General features: G+C 40.5%; 1 protein-coding gene across 2 annotated transcripts in view; it reads right to left on the reverse strand.

The window, feature by feature from the left end:
* Positions 1-19,322, reverse strand: part of CFAP43 (cilia and flagella associated protein 43) — a 120,364-nt gene that overhangs the window by 59,239 nt on the left and 41,803 nt on the right. Inside the window, exons 10-17 of one of the 2 annotated variants that reach the window (XM_047072704.1) lie at positions 18,818-18,898; positions 15,464-15,612; positions 12,940-13,043; positions 8,808-8,948; positions 7,655-7,827; positions 6,477-6,626; positions 4,088-4,218; positions 2,017-2,164 (exon numbers count right to left, since the gene is read on the reverse strand). In XM_047072704.1, coding sequence (XP_046928660.1) covers positions 2,017-2,164; positions 4,088-4,218; positions 6,477-6,626; positions 7,655-7,827; positions 8,808-8,948; positions 12,940-13,043; positions 15,464-15,612; positions 18,818-18,898 — 1,077 coding nt within the window. Of the gene's footprint in view, positions 1-2,000; positions 2,165-4,087; positions 4,219-6,476; positions 6,627-7,654; positions 7,828-8,807; positions 8,949-12,939; positions 13,044-15,463; positions 15,613-18,817; positions 18,899-19,322 lie in introns of both variants that reach the window. The other variant, XM_047072703.1, reaches the window with a different exon arrangement.

The raw sequence follows: 19,322 nt of genomic DNA on the forward strand, positions 1-19,322 counted from the left end.
AAAAAAAATCCCGCTGAGGGGCGCCTGGGTGGCTCAGTTGGTTAAGCGTCTGACTTCGACTCAGGTCATGATCTCATGGCCTGTGGGTTCAAGCTCTATACTGGACTCTGTGCGACAGCTCAGAGCCTGGAGACTGCTTCAGATTCTGTGTCTCTCTCTGCTCCTCCCCCACTTGCACTCTCTCTCTCTCTCTCTCAAAAATAAATAAACATTAAATTAAAAAAAAATTCCATTGCCCTTCTGCACGATCCATTTCTCCTTTTTACTAAATCTTTCCCAACAAATCTTTCCCAAACACACTTTAATATATCTTGTCCTAGGAAAGCTATTATCCATGGACTACCACATTCCTCTTTAGGTACCACCCCCTTTCTCTGCTCCCTTTTGCAATAGAGTCTCTAGAAAGATTTTGCCATGTTACATTCTCCCGGCCCTACTAGATAGAACCTCACTGGCTGCCACTTCTTTGCATCCCTGAACTCTTCTCCTGGATCTGTAGAAGTTGCTCTATCCTGGTCTCCTTCTGTTGCTCACCATCCCCCCTTCCACAGTAACCTTACCTATTTTTATGGCTTTAAACTCTTTGCATTTGCCCTTGACTCTCAAATCAACATCTTCAATCCTGGCCTCTCCCCAGAACTCAAAGTTCATCTATCCAACAGTCTACCTAATATCTCCTCTTGAATGCCCAGCAGGCTTGAATTCTCAAGCTTGGCATGGGTAACTGATTTTGGAATACCTTCTTTCTCCCCACAGCACCTCTCCTCTCCAACTTCCTCATCACTGTGAATGGTACCATATTCTACAAAGTTGTTTAAGTAAAAAACCTAGGAGTCATCCTAGAGTCCTTTCTCTTCCTGCCTCTCTATGTCCAATCTCTCAGTGAGTTCTGTCAACTTTACCCCCAAAATGTAACTGGAATCTATCACTTCCTCTCCATAACATTCCTCCTCCTCCACTGTTACCTGGACCTTTACCATAGCCTAATAAATCTCCCTGTTTCCATTCTTGTCCTGTACAGGAACCATTCTCCACATAGTGGCAAGTAATCATTTTTTAAAAATGTAAATAAGATCTTGTAAATCCTCTGCTCACAACTCTTTAATAGGTTCTCATTACATGTAACATAAAATCCAAATTCCACCTGGCTTACAAAGCCTTACGTTATCTGGTCTTTTTTTACTTCTACAATCTCATCTCCTTCCACTCTCTCCCTTGTTCACTTCAATTGCACAAACCTTTTTTTAGGGCCTCAAACATGCTGAGGTCTTTCCCCTTCTGCCCTATTCTTGCCCTCCTGACCCCACCTTTGTACCCTCTTTTAATTCAGATCTCAGCTTACATGTCTGCTCCTTAGAGAGGTTACTCCAGCCAAATACAAGCATTTTTATTCACTAAATAGGTCTTGTTACTATCTAATATTTTCTTATTTGAGTACTTATCTCTCCCTGCTCACACCCAACTCTTAATTAGAATTTAAACTCCATGAATACAGAAAATGTTACTGTCTTGTTCATACTTATATCCCCCACAGCCTGGCACTTTGTAGGCACTCCATAAATATTTAAGTGATTGAATGGAAGAATGTTGTTCTCTGGCTAGACACTTCCAGAATAAAGTATGTAACATAAAAGTAAAGAGAGACTGGCTTGATCAAGCACTAGAATTAGGGGTAAGATTTGTTTCACAGGAAAGCCCAGATCTCGTATTATGGTTTAAATAAAATCTGAGATGTAATATTTGCTTTGAGAATATTGCTTTGAGAAAGGCTGAATATTTTGTCTCAGATGTAGCTAATGGTCTTTCTGAAAATCATGGGGTACCTGGATAAAGGGAAATATTATTAAATATCTGCTGAAGGAAAACCACAAACTGAAAACTGATATCTGATTTAGAAAGGAAGAGACAGTGGGTGGGTAGAAGGCACAGAAGGAAGGGGAGAAAGAGGGAGAGAGAGAGGAAAGGAAGGAGGGAGGGAGGGAGGAAAGAGGGACAAACACTGTATTGGAACTCAACTGTGTGTTCAGATGTTGATCCCAAATTCAAGGACTCTCTTTTTAATATACTTAAATAATCATTCTCCTCATCCATGGTGTTGCTCAGGGAAATTAAAAGTTTCTGGCAATATTCAAGAATTTCACTGGCTAAGTTTCCTCCAAACCGCCTATAATAATAATAAAAAAAAAAGAAAAGAAACTGGCTACAAAAATCACAGTTTTAAAAAGTTACATTCAGCAGCATTATTTCCAGATACCTCATCATTTCTACACAAAGAAATATGGCGGCCAATTCTTCACAGTGCCCTGTAGTTATTAGGGCTCTACTTAGAGGAGAGCACCTTCATGTGCTCCAGGACATGACAAAGCTTCTTGACCTCTCTGAGGTGACCTCTCCTCACACTGTCCATGTACCCTTACCCTACATACCCTCTGCACCCACCCACCTTGGCCACTGCACAGAAGAGCCACTGCTCCGGTGGAGCCTTAGAATGTACTAGGCATTCCGCTGCCTCATGTACATAATTACATTGTCCTATTTAGTCCTCATAGCCCCCACCTGTCATTGAGGAAAGCATTACTTCCACTCAGTATATCAGGGCATCTCAAACTTTAGGCATATCAGCATCGCCTGGATGAGAGTTTGTTAAAAACAGATGATTCCATTTCAGAGGTATGACTCAGAAAGTCTGGGGGAGGACCAAATATAAGCATTTCTAACAAACTTACAGTTGCTGCAGACCCCACCTTGAGTAACAATGTTGCAGACAATTTAGAGAGGGTGTTATTATGTGTCTGAGGTCAAAGTTAGTAAGTCCTGGACCAAGGTTTCCAACTCAACTTTGAGTCAGAGGTCCACGTGATTACCCATGAATGGAAATGCCCTTACTTCTATCAAGAGGTCTCCAGCACTTGTTTGCTGTTGCCTGAAATGCTGTTTGTTCACTTAGTGTAAAGGGTATATTAGGACTTATATATGAGTTACAAGTTAGTATCTTATTCAGATGCCATGCATAGACTGGGCCTGATGATGCAGTGTTCAAACGAGTCTTTGAAATAAGTGACTACCAAAATTGTTATGATATAAAATCTCCATTTACCTGTATTTAACATTTACAAATATTTAACATTTTCACAATGTCATTGGGAAAAGGCCATGTTTTGCTACTGTTTTAATCACAGGGGGCACCGTAAGATATTATTTTTGTGGAAATAAATTGCACATTGACTAGTGATATCCATTGACAGATCAACCAAGGCAACATATAAAGTCTAGGCTGTCACTTCCAGGTTCTCTATCCCCTGGTCATCATCTATATGCTTGAGTAGTATTTTATTTGGAACTTTAATTTTAATCTAAGCAAAGTCCAAATTAATATTGTCTAAACTAAGTCTAACTAGAGAACTATATCTACATGTGTGTAAACACACATACATATCTATGTCAGGTTTTTAAGGGATGAATAGGAGTTTTTAAAATTATCTACTCTTGAGGATTATCCCCATTCCTTGTACTCCTCCAACGGGTGTTGTGAATGGGAGGACTGATCATCTCATATGTACTAACTATGTCTTGTTATTTTTTGTGTTTTGATGCTTTGACATGTGGGGCTTTGCCCCTTCAGTACTAGCCAGTTGCTACAGATAGGAAACCACTCACCCTGGAGCCACCTTTAAAATGCAAACAAACCAATCCAGAACCCACACCTCCAACTCAGGGCTACTATTTCCCTGCCCTAATCACCTCTGGGCCAAGTACCAGAAAACCAGGGCCAGCCACCATGCCCCAGAAGCTGCTGAAATTATCCACACTAGCCAAACTGGCCTGCTCCTCCCCATGGAAACCAAAATAGGTTTGGTTTGTTGCCCATGTTTCCTTTGTTCCCTCTGCCTCCTGACCCACCCAGGGGCTTCCCCATGTGGCCCCACCACAGAGTTGGCAAACCTCCTCCTCTTGGGATCTGTGGGTATAATAATCTTTCCAATGGCAGTTGTCTCCTGTTATGGTGGCCTTGCTACACATAAATAATAACAAAATATTTATTTTCAACACTATACCATATGAAGTTGCTTTTAGATACTGTACATACCTCCATCTGAGGTAAACAAGGGTGCCATCATTTCTCCCATTCACTAGAATGTTTTTTCCATCCATTGAAATTCTCACTGATTGAATCCCATGCCCCTGGTGAGAATGACTCCGACTTCGAGCAAACGTTTCCTCAATAGTTTTAGGAACAAAGTGCAAAAATTACAAATGCAATTCCACCACGTAGTTTTTCTAAGGGGGTCACACGCACTTTCGCTCATGAGTAAATCTGTTTCTATTTGTTAACAGCGTTTTATTTGGCATGGAAGTAGCCTGTTAGTAATACATAGTACTGAAAATCCCTGGTTCAAAACCCGTTCACCAATCCTGATTTATTTTTCTCATTTGTGTGGAATGGAAGGAGAGGGATTGTTATCACCAATTTCCAATAGGAAAACCAGACACACAGAAGCAAATTGCTGAAAGCTACAAAGTTAGGGGAGGGGACTTGAGCAAGCAGAAATGGCATTCAGGTGCCTTCAAGAGTCAGGTAGGTTTCATTTACGTGTGCTGAGTGGTTGAGGGAGGGTAAGAGGCACTGTGAAGAGTGGAGGGTGACCTGCCCCACATGGAGGAGGCTAAACCAGTTCAAGTAAACCCAAACAAAACACAGCACTGATTTGGTGCAGAGGGCAACAGTTTAAGCTCCTTGACTGAAAACTGGGATTTATGTGTCATGCTGGTTCTCAACCATGATTTTTTTAAAGAAAATTTTAACTGTTTAATAGGCAATATATTCAAAGGTTTCAAAATTGAAAAACAATGCTGTGAAATCTCCTTTCTGTCTCCATTCCCCAACCACCACTTCCCAAAGCCAATCAGTGTAATTAATACCTTTAATATCCTTTCAGATGTCTTTTAGAACATATGAGCAAATTTTTATGCAATCGTAATTTTTAACATAAACTGGAGCATAATACATTATATCATGCACCTTGCTTTTCCTTCGTGACCATAGATCTTGAGGTTCCTTCCACATTGTGGCGTAAAGATTTTCTCACTCTGCATAATATTTCACGTTTTCCTTATGTATCGTTTATACACCATGATTTATCCAGTCCTCTGTTGATTGTTATTAGGTTGCTTTTACACACAGTGCTGCTGTGAATAACTTCATGTGTGAGGTGCTTTGCACAGAATCACCCAGAAGAACTTTGATGTCTTGCCATGTCATGCCACCATCATCTATAGCATGTTAAAAATCTCCTGAGGGACATGTGGGTGGCTCCGCTGGTTAAGCATGTGACTCTTGATTTCAGCTCAGGTCATGATCTCACGGTTTGTGATTGGAGTCCTGCGTCAGGCTCTGTGCTCTGACAGTGTGGAGGCTGCTTGGGATTCTCTCTCTACCCCTCCCCTGCACGTGTACTCTCTCTCTCTCTCTCAAAATTAATAAATAAATTTTAAATCACTTGAATAAGGGACAATATAGCAAAGTTTGCAAATTGGCCACTTCAACATAATCTCTAAAGGATTCAAAACTTTCCCTGTACAATAATAGTATCAGTTTTGTCCAGTTGCATTCCAAATATGCTTTCTTACACAGATGAACGAGAAGAGCAGGATGTGCACACCAGGGCCCAGTTTAGCTGTGGACCCGCAGGACTGTGACATGTAGGTGGCTGCAAGGCTTCAGGTGTGTGGGGTGGAACCCTGGGTAAGAATCACTGACCTCATCGAAGTAGACTGACAACCAGGACAACGTGGTCTCAAAACCTAGAAGAGGACCCTGCACGTTTTTGGAAGAAGAAACTATTTGCACTTTCCCAATGGAAATCAGAAAATGGCAGCAGTATTGGTAATGTTGAGATTGGTCTGCAAGGGATGAGGGAGAACTCTCCCTTCTGCTCTCTCGGGATCACTTGAAGAGTTGGGTGGGGGGCAGCAGCAACCAGCCCAGGGTCACTCCAGGCCAGGGAGATAGGGGTAATAATCTCTAGGTTTCCATGGCAATTCACTATTTCCAAAGCATTTTTGCATATACCCTCTCACCGGCTCTCATCAGAATCACAGAGGATGAGGGCATGGAAGGGTTCCCTAATTTTACAGATGAGCATCTGAAGCTCAGTCAAGGTCAGTGAGTCTCTTGGACACACAACTAAGTGGTGACAGAGCTGGGCAGCAGCTCATCTACAGTGTCCGGGTCCCATGCTCATTTTGTGCAGGTCTCAGTCTACTGGTTGGTGTTTCCTCCCTGGAGACTCAAACCCTCAGCATATAAAAACACCAGTAAAATGTTAAAGTCAGTACTACAACCAGTGGTGAATAAGTTATGAGTTAATTGACCTAAGAAAGAAGTTCAATTCCTTCCCTGAGGGCTTTTGTTCCTTATATGAGATCAAGATAAACATCCCCAAGATTTTAAAAAAAGAAAAAAAAAGATTGTTTACCAAAGTGTGAACATCTCGGATACACAGAATTCCACCTTTAGCTATTGTTGTGAGCCACAATCCATGCGGAGACAGAAAGAGCATGCCAGGTCCGTAGTGCTTGCTTTGCACCTTTTGGTATGGCTTAAGGATGCAAATACCGCTATGTTCCTGCCAATCAAAGAACATGATTCCGTTATAGAAAAGAGCAGGAGAGTGGTACCTAAGGGTTTGCAGTTGTGCATATACGATCAGATTCAAATCTGCAAATGCTGTCCACGGAAGTGAACTGATACACCACTTTTCTTGCACCACATTTTCATCTGTTTGTAAATTAACATTTGTTCTAACCAACTAAGAAAAGTCATGAGGCGTTAGCTGCAATTAAAGATCCCAGCCTACACTGACAATATTTCTTTTTTACTGATCCTTTTCACACACACCCATGCTCAAGACAATTAAATGAATCAGTATTCTCTCATGTACTCCCAGCTCCAAGCCCCTACACATGCTGTGACTTTTGTCTGGAATGCCCTTGTCCACCCCATTCCCACCAGTCCTGTCCCCTCCCTACCTCAACAACCTCCACCTCCTGCCAAAATTGTACACAATATTTCTCCGTGTCTAAATATGACCTATTCTTCAAAGGCCACTTCAGATATTACTTCTGTGATGTCTCATACTTTGCTGACAGTGGCTTCCCTGGGAGAGGAGGGTTTAGAGAGTAAGCGTGCTAGATAATCTGGGCCAGTGAGTGTACCAGGAGTGATACGATAGAGAGAGGTTTGAAAAGAGTGTGATACAAGGATGGCAAAAACAGTTTATCTATTTTGTGCAATTTTGCTTCTGGCTTAGGTGCAAAGTTCCATGGAAAACCATAGACCCTGGAGCCCCCCAACACCTGTGGAGTACATGCTCTAATGCTACACCGTTTTTAAACACACAAAGTCAATAGAGTTACCTGCATGTTTATGTGATGAGTAGGATGTGTGCAGCACAAGTATGAGGTTGCTCAAATGTATTTATGATGGATTAACAAATAATGCTCATAATGTATCTGATTCGAGAAAATTATGTTAGTGTAATAAAGCCATTTGTTAACTGAACTATAATGTTAAAGCATGCATCATGTGTAATTAACACAACGTGTCAATCATGATCGCTAAGACAAATAATAGCACGCTTAAGTTTTGGCATACTTTTTCAGGAAGACGGTAGCTGCAGATGTATGGCACTTGGTTACAGAAGCCATATACTTGGTGACTCTGATAGTCCAACACGGCAGAGGACAGGGTATGTTCTATCTCATACAGGAACTTAGCAATGAGTTCATCTCTCAGCCTCCCTCTTTCATCAGCAAAGCTTGTAGAAACTGTAAGATGTGAGGAAGAAAGGAGATCATTTGCACCATACAGTGATTTTATTTTTTAATCATTATGAATAACTATGAAAAGCAAAATAAAAAATTCAAATGCTCAATTAATGTTGCAGAGGCTATTAGGAGACAAAAATTGATTTAAAACAACACAGATCCACTAGAACTACTCGAGTATTAAGTGACTGATAGTAAAATATCTTTTATAAGACCTTGGTTAATTTAATCAATTAGGTAGAGACATATTAAAAGATACTCATGATGGTCTAGAGAGTCTTAATTAAGACACAAGAGTACTTTGAGGTTTTCAGCTCTCTCAGACTCTGTAATTATGTATTTACAAAATAGCTACCCAGATATATTTGTTATCTAAAACAAAGAGTGTCTATTTCATCAGGCTTCTTTATCCAAAAAGCTTTCTTTATAATTTCATCAGTGAAAGCTACTACACAGTAAGCTATCTGAATTTAACTATGTATATTTAAAGCTACAGAACAACAGGTATCACAAAATGACATATCGATCTGACAAAAGCACCAGTTGATCCTGATCTTCTCCGGGAAGAAGATACATTCATATGAATGACAAGGACTTGAGGAAAGTCCACACTTCACATCATTTAGCAGGCACATCAGTTTCACTTTGTAAGATGTATAAAAGATGGCCATTTTACGTCTTTACATGTTAAGAGGGAAAAAATGCAATCATTAGAGAAAAGAAAGGAAGAAAGAGTGGGGAGGGAGAAAGGGAGGGAGGAAGAAAAGGAAGGAAGGAAGGAAGGAAGGAAGGAAGGAAGGAAGGAAGGAAGGAAGGAAGGGAGGGAGGAAGGGAGGGAGGAAGGAAGGAAGGGAGGGAGGAGGGAAGGGAGGAAGGAAGGAAGGAAGGAAGGAAGGAAGGAAGGAAGGAAGGAAAGAAGGAAAGAAGGCAAGCAAACAAGCTAAGCGACTACTCATCTGGGTTGCTTGATTTTTCTTTACCTTGTGGCAGTGTTGTAGGCAGAGTAAATATTTCCAATCTGCTTCTTCCTGTTTCCGGAAGTGGCGAAAGCACCATCACTTCTACTATGTCTGTTTCCAAAAGAGACACTGTGGATATTTGTAAAATGTCTTTGCCCACCTCTGAAAGCAAACAGAAATCATCATAAGTCATCATTCATAAGTTTAAAGAATCTTTTATCATCTCAAGTAAGGTATCACATTATAGGACTGCCTTCAGTAAGCCTTTAGATTTCAATTTATTTATTGCATTTTTAAAGTGGCCTTTATTTTTCTTTAAGTTAATTTATTTTGAAAGACAGGGGGAGAAAGAGAGTGTGCACAAGCCGGGGAGGAGGGCAGAGAGAGAGGCAGAGAGAGAGAATCCACAGCAAGCTTCGAGTGTATACCTAAAGTGATCTTTAAACGTAAGTGATGGGGGGTGGTGCTTGGGTGGCTCAGTCAGTAAGGGTCCCACTCTTGATTTTGGCTCAGGTCATGATCTCAGAGTTTGTGGGATCAAGCCCCATGTTGGGTTCTGTGCTCAGAGCCTGTTGTAGATTTTCTCTCTCTCCCTCTCTCTCTCTGCCCCTCCTCTGCTCATGCTCTCTCTCTCTCTCTCTCTCAAAATAAATAAATAAACTTAAAAACTATACAGAAGTGATGGGGACATTTTTGATGAACGATGAGGGATTCTCATGACTGGATATCTGGGTTGATAGATTCAAGCCAGCTCAGTTGGTCTGAGCTTCCTTCCCTGTCAGGGAAGCCTCTGGAGTTTGCCATGTACACCCCACTCAGCAGCACCTGCTTGCTCTGGCCCCTTCATTGTCCACTGTGGCCTGTTTGCCCACTCTTGGTATTGGATAAACTCTAGCATCAGTGTTCTCTGAATCTGTAGTCAAGATATTGTGGGTATGGTGGAAACACCCATGACTTTATGAGTTTGCTTCTCTGGAAATCGGGCCTCTGAAAGGTGGCATGCCTGGGACACATCTTCAGTTCTTTCCAGAGTCACTACTCCCTCTTTCCACAGAACAGGGGCTGTTCTGTTTGTGTCCACTTTCTCAGGCCCCCAGGATCAGCCCCTCCCCTCAGGTGGTCAGTTGGTGGTCTTTCGTCTGACAACAAAGAAGACCAAAGACATCTGATACAAAGAGGACCTTAATATTCTTTAAAAAAAAAAAAAGTTATGCATTTATTTTGAGAGAGAGACAGCATGAGAGCATGAGTAGGGGAGCGGCAGAGAGAAAGGGAGAGAGAGAATCCCAAGTAGGCTCTGCGCTGTCAACCCAGAGCCCAATGTGGGGCCGGATCCACACACTGTGAGATCATGACCTGAGTCAAAATCAAGAGTCGGATGCTTAACGGACCGAACCATCCAGGTGCCCTGACCTTAATGTTCTTATTCAGGAAATATTTTTGTATCAATAAAATGCAATCCTTTACATCTCTGATTTTGAGCCCAGGTCACCAATCTCCTACTAGACCACGTGCTTTCAGGTCCTCATTTTATTTTCTTGTGTCTTTTATTGGTTTCTTCTATTCAGCTCTCAAGACTACCCAATCTTCAGATTGCGACCTTGCTGCAGCCCTGCTTCCCCACCATAGCTGTCCAATTTTATTTTTCTGTTGCAAACTTCTTAAAACAGAAGTTGCTACTTATGGACTTCATTTTCTGACCACCACGCCCTCCCTAACCTCTTTGTCCCTCTATTCCAAAGCAGTAGCTCTCCCAGGAGTTACCCGCTGATGGGCCCATGCACAAGGGCTTCATCCCAGCCCTCACTGCACTCAAGTTTCTGCCAGGCCACACCCTCATCAGCCTTCCTCTTTCAAGCTCTTTCTGGAGTGAGGACTCCCAGTGCTCTCATTACACTGGCCTGTCCTCAGTTGTCTTTATTGCCTCATCTTCCTCTGTCCATAACTGCAATGGAAGTTGCTTTTCCCATCACACTTTAACCAGATATGTTAAAAAATGGAACATTTAAGCAGGATGCGCATCCACTGCGAGATGAGCCATAGGTCCTACCACAGTCCATGTCTTCGAATTTACATATGTAGCTTATCCATTTGGTCTCATTAAGCAATTGGTATTTACCTCTACTCTGTCTTTTCTTTTTTAATTTTTTTAATGTTTATTTATTTTTGAGACAGAGAGAGACAGAGCATGAACGGGGGATGGTCAGAGAGAGGGAGACACAAAATCTGAAGCAGGCTCCAGGCTCTAAGCTGTCAGTACAGAGCCTGACATGGGGCTTGAACTCTATGAACCATGATATCATGACCTGAGCCGAAGTCGGATGCTCAACCTCTGAGCCACCCAGGCACCCCTACTCTATCTTCTTAAGCCTTCCCATCAGCTTCCGCAATTTCAAGATCAGGAAGCTATCATTAAGACTTGAACTACAAATCTCCATTTCCAAACATTAGCTAAATATCCCCAAATAAAGAGCTTATTAGCTTCAAATCTACACAAATCTCATCAGCTCACGCTATCCCTCAACCTCTCTAATTTCCTTTTTTCCTTGAGTTTTTGCTTCATTTGATGACATCATAAACTTCCACCATCCAGGCTAGAAATTTTGGAGTCGTGCTGATCCTCCCCTCTCACATTTGATGGAACACCAAAGTCCTGCCAATTTCCTCACTCAGAGCTGTCCCCTCCTTTCTCTTTCTATGACTGCTGCATGGTGTGTGCACTCTGGATAAGAGCATGAGCCTCAAGACAGACTTCCTGGATTTGGGTCCCGGCTCCACCACTATCCAATCGCATGACTCTGAATGAGTACTTCGCCTCACTGTGCCTCAATTGCCTCATCTGTAAATTGGGATAGTAATAGTCTCTACCCCATAAAAGTTGTCTGTAATGATTAAATGAATTAACACATGCCAAGTTCTTAGAACGCGATCATATGGCAAAGAATACCTCGATAAATGTCGGCTATTGTTATGATTACTGTCACCTCTTGCCTGGGCTACTAGACTTGTTCCCTAACTCCTCTTTTTTATTCCATTCTCTTGCCTTTCAGCTCCATCCTTCATACTTGTGGCAGAGTCATCCTCCAAAGTCAAATCATACCAGGCCCATCTTTAAAACCTCAGAGGATGTCCCAGACTCCTTGCAATGATATTCAAGACCCTCATCTTCTTCAGGACTTCATTGCCATGATCATCATCGAGTAAACTCTTCTGTTTACCTATTATACCAGACTGCTGGCCATTCCAAGTGCCTTTACTCAGACTTTCCTCCTGAGCTGGAATACTAATATGCCCCATCCCCCACTACTTAAATCCTCAGGGAACTCTCCCCCAACCCTCTGCACCTCCTTATCTGGTCTCCACTCCTTTCCTCACACTTGGCAGAGTTAATTGCTTCTTCCTCTGAGACTACACAGCGCTCTGCTTATTCCTCCATCACGAAATTGTCTCCTTGACCTTTTCATGCTCCCACTGACCTAGGTTCAGCATTTTAGACCTAGTAGGCACTCACTAATCTTAAAAAGTTAATGAATAAATTAAATATGTGTTTGGGTAAAAATATACCAGAAAGGAAAGTATTAGTTCTTACTACTTATCACATAACTGCTACCTCACCTTCCAGGTCTGTGGTTTACCTGGGCATGTGGATGACATTACTGAAAAACCTAGATATCATTTTGTTTAAAGAGGAAATATTAAAGATGCATGTACTAAAACTTTCTTTAGCTATCTCTATTAAATAGAGATCAAGTATTTTAAAATATATTTCAAGGATAAACCAATGAAACTACTTTTTGTGATAACATTAGAAATATCTAGCATTATATATAATGTATATAATAATATACATACATATTATATATGTGTACAATATATGTATAATATATATAATATCTAACATGAGAAATATCTAAATTAATTCATTAATTTAGTTAAGAAAGTTTATTTAGCTCAACTATGTGCCAAGCAGAGGTACCAAAAACCCTTTAAACGTGATGTGGGAATTCTCTTACATAACTTACAGCAGTTATTTAAATGTTTCCTTTATAGAAAATACACTAGGGCCTCATTTTCACAACCTTAAATTCTTTGGAATAAAGTGACCAGTATTTTCATTAATTAATTGCCAATTAATTAACATTCCATGTTGTACCTACGAATCCAAGGATCTGAAACAAGCTTGATGGATTGGCATTGATGATAAAGATGCATCCTTCTGATGTTCCAACTAATAGATATATCCCTCGCTGGTCATAACTAGGAAAGAAGAAATCTGAGGCTCAGATTTTGCTTGTTTCACCAGTAAGATGGTAAACAAACTTATTGACTGACAGTGTGGAAATACATTCAAAACCAGTCATTCTTATGGTTTGTGATTTTTAATATTATCCCATCTTGTAAAGAGCCAAGTGATTGCAGGTAAATACAATCATTACATTCTAGGTTAATGTTATTTCCAAACTGCAGCTTAAAAGCGCACAGTCGAGAAGATGCAGTGGTGTTTCATCATAAGTAAGTGAAATATGACACCAGAGCTTTCTTGGTATTGCAAGTGGAAATAAACAATTCTCAAACTAGTGATCACTGTGACATCTAGTGCCTGGCAGGAGGAGGAAGAATGTAGTGAAATGTTTCTGTAACTTCTTCAAATTAGAAAAATGGGAAAATAGAAATTATAATAAGAGAAAAGGATCTGAGAAAGAGGAGGCGGCAAAGGTATAAATGGAGTGAGGTTACAGCTCCTTTCCCCCTGAGCTGGAGGGAGCCGTGAGCACAACAATGCAGCAGGTGGAAACCTGCCTCCTCCAGGCACTAGCTAGGCAATCCTTTAAAGCTTCTCTTAACTTCTCTGAGCCTAAATCCTCTCATTTGTGGAACAGGAACAAACATAATACCTTTCTGACTGCTGTAGTGAGGTTCACATTCACATACAATGTATGACAGCACCTCAAACTGTAAAGCAGGGCACCAATGTCACTTCTTATTAATACTTACTATTCTGATAAATTAACAAAAGAAAGAACAATAACACACAAGTCTAAATCCAATGTCTCTATGGTGTCTTCTAAAAAGTATTACTTCAAAAGATTTGAAATCATCTAAATGCCCATCGATACACACTTTTGGAGCACCTGGGTGGCTCCCTTGGTTAAGTGACTCTTGATTTAGGCTCAGGTCATGATGTTACTGTTGTAAGATCAATCCCCACATCAGGCTCTGCACTGGGCATGGAACCTGCTTAAGATTCTCTCTCTCCCTCTCCCTCTGCCCCTCCCCTGCTTGCGTGCTCTCTCTCTCTCTCTCTCAAAACAAAACAAAACCCCAAAGAACTCAGTCTTTAAAAATGATAGTATATTGGGTATTTACCCAAAAAATACAAAAACACTAATTCAAAGGGATACACGCACCCCTAAATTTATTACAGCATTATCTATAATAGCCAAATTATGGAAGCAACCCAAGTGTCTATCAACTGATGAATGGATAAAGAAGATGTGGTGTGTATGTATGTATGTATGTATGTATATATATATAATGGAATATTACTCAGCCATAAAAAAGAATGAAATCTTGCCATTTGCAATGACATGGATGGAGCTAGAGAGTATAATGCTAAGTGAAATAAGTCAGTCAGAGACAAATACCAAATGATTTCACTTATATGTGGAATTTAAGAAACAAAACAAATGAGTAAAGGAAAAAAGAGAGAGAGAGAGAGAAAGAGAGACAAACCAAGAAATAGACGCTTTAACTATGCAGAACTGATGGTTACCAGAGGGGAGGTGGGGAGGGGGGGGGAAATCAGTGAAACAGGTGAAGGGGATTAAGAGGACACTTATCATGATGAGCACTGAGTAATGTGTAGAACTGTTGAATCACTATATTGCACAACTGAAACGAATCTAACACTGTATGTTAACAATACTGGAATTAAAATTAAAAAGTTTTAAATGATGGTATATTTATATCATGGAATACTACGTACCATAAAACAGAATAAGGAAGGTCTTCATGTGTGGATAGAAAACATTGTCCAAAATATACCATTAAGTGGAAAAAAAATGAGGTATAGAAGATTGTATACAGTTTGCTACCCATTAAAAGCAAAGGCATTTAAATCAAAACTTGAAAAGAAATAAAAGCAAAGGCAGTGACTCTGGACCCCCACTACCTGGGTTCAAATCCTGACATTTGCTATTTACTACCTGTGCAATATTAAGCAAATTATTTAACACATCGTGCCTAATGTTCCTCCCCCGTAATGGAGACAATAAGAGTATCCATCTCATACAACAAAGCACGTACCACATTCTAAGTGCTCAATAATTATTTGTGTAATTAACAGGAAGAACTTACTTGTGGGTTTTTTTTTTTGTTTTTTTGTTTGGTTTGTTTGTTTGTTTGTTTTGCTTATTTATGGATAGAATATCTCTGGAAAGAAGACATGAGAAACTGGTAACAGGCTGCCTCCAGGGAGGACAACTGAGTGTTTGGGAACAAGAGTGGGAGCCTTTTCACGATGCACCCCTCTGTACTTTTTGAATAGTGACCTGAGTCAGTGTATTAATTTTTGAAACAAAACATGTAAAACTTAAAATTAAAAGAAATTATGGCTTCACTGTAATTCTCGACAGACAGTCCTAACAATGCTGCTGCCAGAAGCAGGAAGTACTTACAGGAGGTGCTGCACAGACCATTCGGAGGGAAAGACCTTGTAAACTGCCCGAGGGGTCTCAGGATCTCTGACATCCAGGAAATGGATGGAGCCCTCCTGGGTGCCCACAGCGGCAGAGAAGGAGGAGGGAGAGGAAGCCAGAACCGTCGCCTGTTTAAAATAACCCCAGAGGCTTAACTTCCCTGTGCCAGAACACAAAGCCTGCTCTACTACACATAAGAATCTACAGTTTATTTGAAAAGCCCTCAAAATGAGGACCTTGGCAAGTGTTGTATGATATTACAAATTACACATGCAGCATTCCTGAGCTAATAGATAGCATAAGTCACAGGAATCTGTACGTCTTATTCTTTAATCCTAAAGTTAGCATCACAAAAATATAAAGAGATTTCTTGAGCTTTAAACCACGGCTTCATTTATATCCCTAAAGGATTATGAAATGATTATACCAATAATAATAAAAAAATAAAATAAATTTAAAATACATTCCTAGCACTTTTGGACATCTTTCTGGAATGTTAGTGATTTTTTTTTTTTTTAATCAGCATTCATCTGTTGGCTGATGGTAGATCCTGGGATGCTGGTATGATGGAGGAAGACTTAAGAAAATAACCATATCACTGCACCATATATTCAGTAACCAAAGACATGCATCGCAGATTCCTGCTTACCTCACAGTCATCTACAGAATATGAGGTCTAGGGGAGTAAATCTGCTTTCACGACGCTGAAGCAATCAGATTCATTCCTCTATAATTATATTTTGTAGGCTGTTTTGAATACGATCATAGAACGTTAGAAATAGAAAAGACTTTAGGAGATAATCATTTGGTAGAACAGAAAATGGAGGCCAAGAAAAATGTAGCAATTTGCTTCAGGGTCCCATAGCTGGTGACAAAGATGAGAACTCATTAGAGTGTACAGTTGTCCAACCAAGCATGTCTTTATTTTATTTTTAAAGGTGAATTTTCCAAGGTTGAGTCTTTATAGTGGTATCTCAGTGTGAAACTGGAAACGAAATAGTGAGGGTTTTTCTTTTTTCCTCTTTTTCAACTAAAAGTCTTTATGGGATCTGTGTGTGTGTGTGTGTGTGTGTGTGTGTGTGTGTGTGTGTGTGTGTGTATGTGTGTGTGTTCTCAAAATAATCAGTTGAAATTATCGTCCATTCCCGGGCAATAGTCGGCCGGGTTAAAAATATACAGCAATATCTGGAGGGGTCTTCTGTTCCTTAGCAAGTGCCATCAAGGGAAGCTGCTAGTGTCCAGACATCCTCCCATCCCAGTGCTGGGCCGGGGTCTCTGCCTAAAATGTTCATGGGGAACACAGTCCCGGGCACAGGCAGGAGACCTGGCCTCAGTATTGCTGGGTCAGTGCACTTACCAATTCCCCACAAGGCAGCAGTATTGTTCAGGAAGGGGCAACCACCAGTTGTCCCCAGTGCAGGCTGAACCATATGAGTGTGCCATGCCTGGTTTGGAGTTCAGTGAACATTTGTCAAATTAACCGTGAAAGCTGTTTGAATGTCTCCCTTCTGGTTGGGCGAAGGAGAGATCTGGTACAGAAAGTGAGCCTTCTCACGGTGCCTCTATCTCTCTTTAGCCAAGAAGAACAAGGTAAGCCCTGATTAGAGAGACTCTCAGGTAGGTGGTTAACCATTTGTATGTCTCTCATTTGTAAAAGGAGATGTGATGAACTTGAAGATCTCTTCAAGCTCTAGTAATTCTAACAGAAATGAATACATATGAGCTCTTGTCACTAGAACATGCTGTCTACTCACATTTCAGTCTTTTAGGTAAGAATTTTTAGGTTTATTTGTTGGGGTGAGTTTTATATATCCCATTGAATTATGTGCCTTTGCATCTTATAATCCCTCTTATGTGAGGTATGATGTTTCCTCTTGTCTTATAATTGAGATTTTAATTTTATAAAGGGGAAGGACTGTAACCTCCCTACCTACTACCAAGATCCATATCTTATCTAGAACTGTAGAATACATCAAATGATGATTTCAGGGAGAAATAGCATTGCCATTGTTTCTTGGTCCTTTTATGTTTTAGAAATGTTATTTTATGAAAAATGTACTATGAACATAGCAGAAATACTGGGATCACCTTGTGGTGAGTGTTGTGAGCAATTGTGGTTTGCCACTCAGCATCCATACACCTTCCTTCTGGAAAATTTCTGGAATATCTACTGAGAAACCATCTCTCCTATTTTGGAGGTTCAGTGAAACAGATCTGACTCCCATTTTCAAGGCTAAGCTTAAGTCAATTAGCATTTCTCATTCTTCTGTCCACAGTGACTAGTTCAGGGATGTTATTAAGACATTAGAAAATGGGGTGCGTGAGTGCCTCAGTGAGTTGAGCAGCTGACTCTTGATTTCAGCTCAAGTCATGATCTCGCAGTTCATGAGATCAAGTCTCGTGTCAGGCTCTGTGCTGACAGTGTGGAGCCTGCTTGGGATTCTCTCTCCCTCTCTCTTTGGCCCTCCCCTCTTACTTTCTCTCTATAACACAATAAATAAATAAATTAAAAAAAAAAGACATTAGAAGACATTTAGCCTTGGGGAAAGGAGAAGCTTCTTTTCTCTTCCTCCTCCCACTGGAGGAGGCTTTCTTCCTTGATGGTCTGACACCCATGAGGCTGACACCTGTGGCATTTGGGTACCACTAAAAGACGCCTAGGGTGAAACTAAAGATATAGAGAAAAAACCAAGATCCTTGATAATATCATTTGAGTTGCTGGATGGAACCACATCTGAGGCCGGACAAGTTGTATATTTTATAGTCAATTAAGCCAACACCTCCCACTTCCTTAATTTTGGCTCAAGCTGGTTAGAGTAGCAATTTTCTTTCATTTCTAACTGACCTCCTTGAGGTTAGATGGGGCAATTTAACTAGTTATGGCCGAGGGGGGTGATTCATCTCTGAGTAAAAACACCTAAGTGCTACTTCAAGACCCTCAAACACTCCCTTCCCTCAAACACTCCCTCAAACATGGCATTGAGGAGCTATGAGTCAGCCTCCCTCAGCCTGGCTCCCTGAGAGAGAGACTGTGTGGAGCAGAGACCCTGCCAAACCACAGGGAACTTACAGCGTGAGTGAGATATAAACCACTAGGACCTCAGAAACAATTGCCACCACAGACAATGTTGGTATACACCAATACCGTACTTTATATTCTACCTTCCGGGGTGCGGAATATACTTTATACACAGGAATTACTCTACATACAGAGGGTAAAAATGCCCTACTGGCATGTGTAACAAGTATTTCCATAGACTATTGACATGTAAATATGAAAACATAGATTAGATTAGAATTCAATATTTCAATCCATTTCTAAGCCACACTTACTGGGGTATTCAGACAAATCCTGCTGGCACAAGTACCATCTTCTAAACACCAAACACAAACTTCCCCTGAATGTGTGAGTGTCTGTAAAAGAAAGAAAAATAAAACCCTAAACAGAAAACAAGACTTTGTTATAGAATCATATTCTAAATCCCTTTTTAGTAAGTCAATAACTTGGATGACTTACTATAATACTTCATTTTACTTGTATGGATTATGATGACAATCACAACACCAGTACTTCTGATTTAAACAAAAATTAAATTATCTTTAATACAATTTAAGTAACACATAATAACTATTTAGGATCAGAAAAGTGAAATCAAAAATTTTTTTCCATGTAACATAATCACTTAGAAATTCAACAGGATTATCGCTTAATGAGTAAAGCTAGAAACAAGAAATTATACGTTTTTTAAACTAATAGATTTTGCTTTTAAGACCAGTTTCAGTACTATAGAAATTTTTAGCAGAAAGTACAAAGTTGCCCTTACCCTCCCCCCACCAG

This window comes from Lynx rufus, unplaced genomic scaffold (assembly GCF_022079265.1).
Source record: "Lynx rufus isolate CCGP_SWC_20201006 ecotype Redwood Valley unplaced genomic scaffold, mLynRuf1.p SCAF_11, whole genome shotgun sequence".
Taxonomy (NCBI): Eukaryota; Metazoa; Chordata; class Mammalia; order Carnivora; family Felidae; genus Lynx; species Lynx rufus.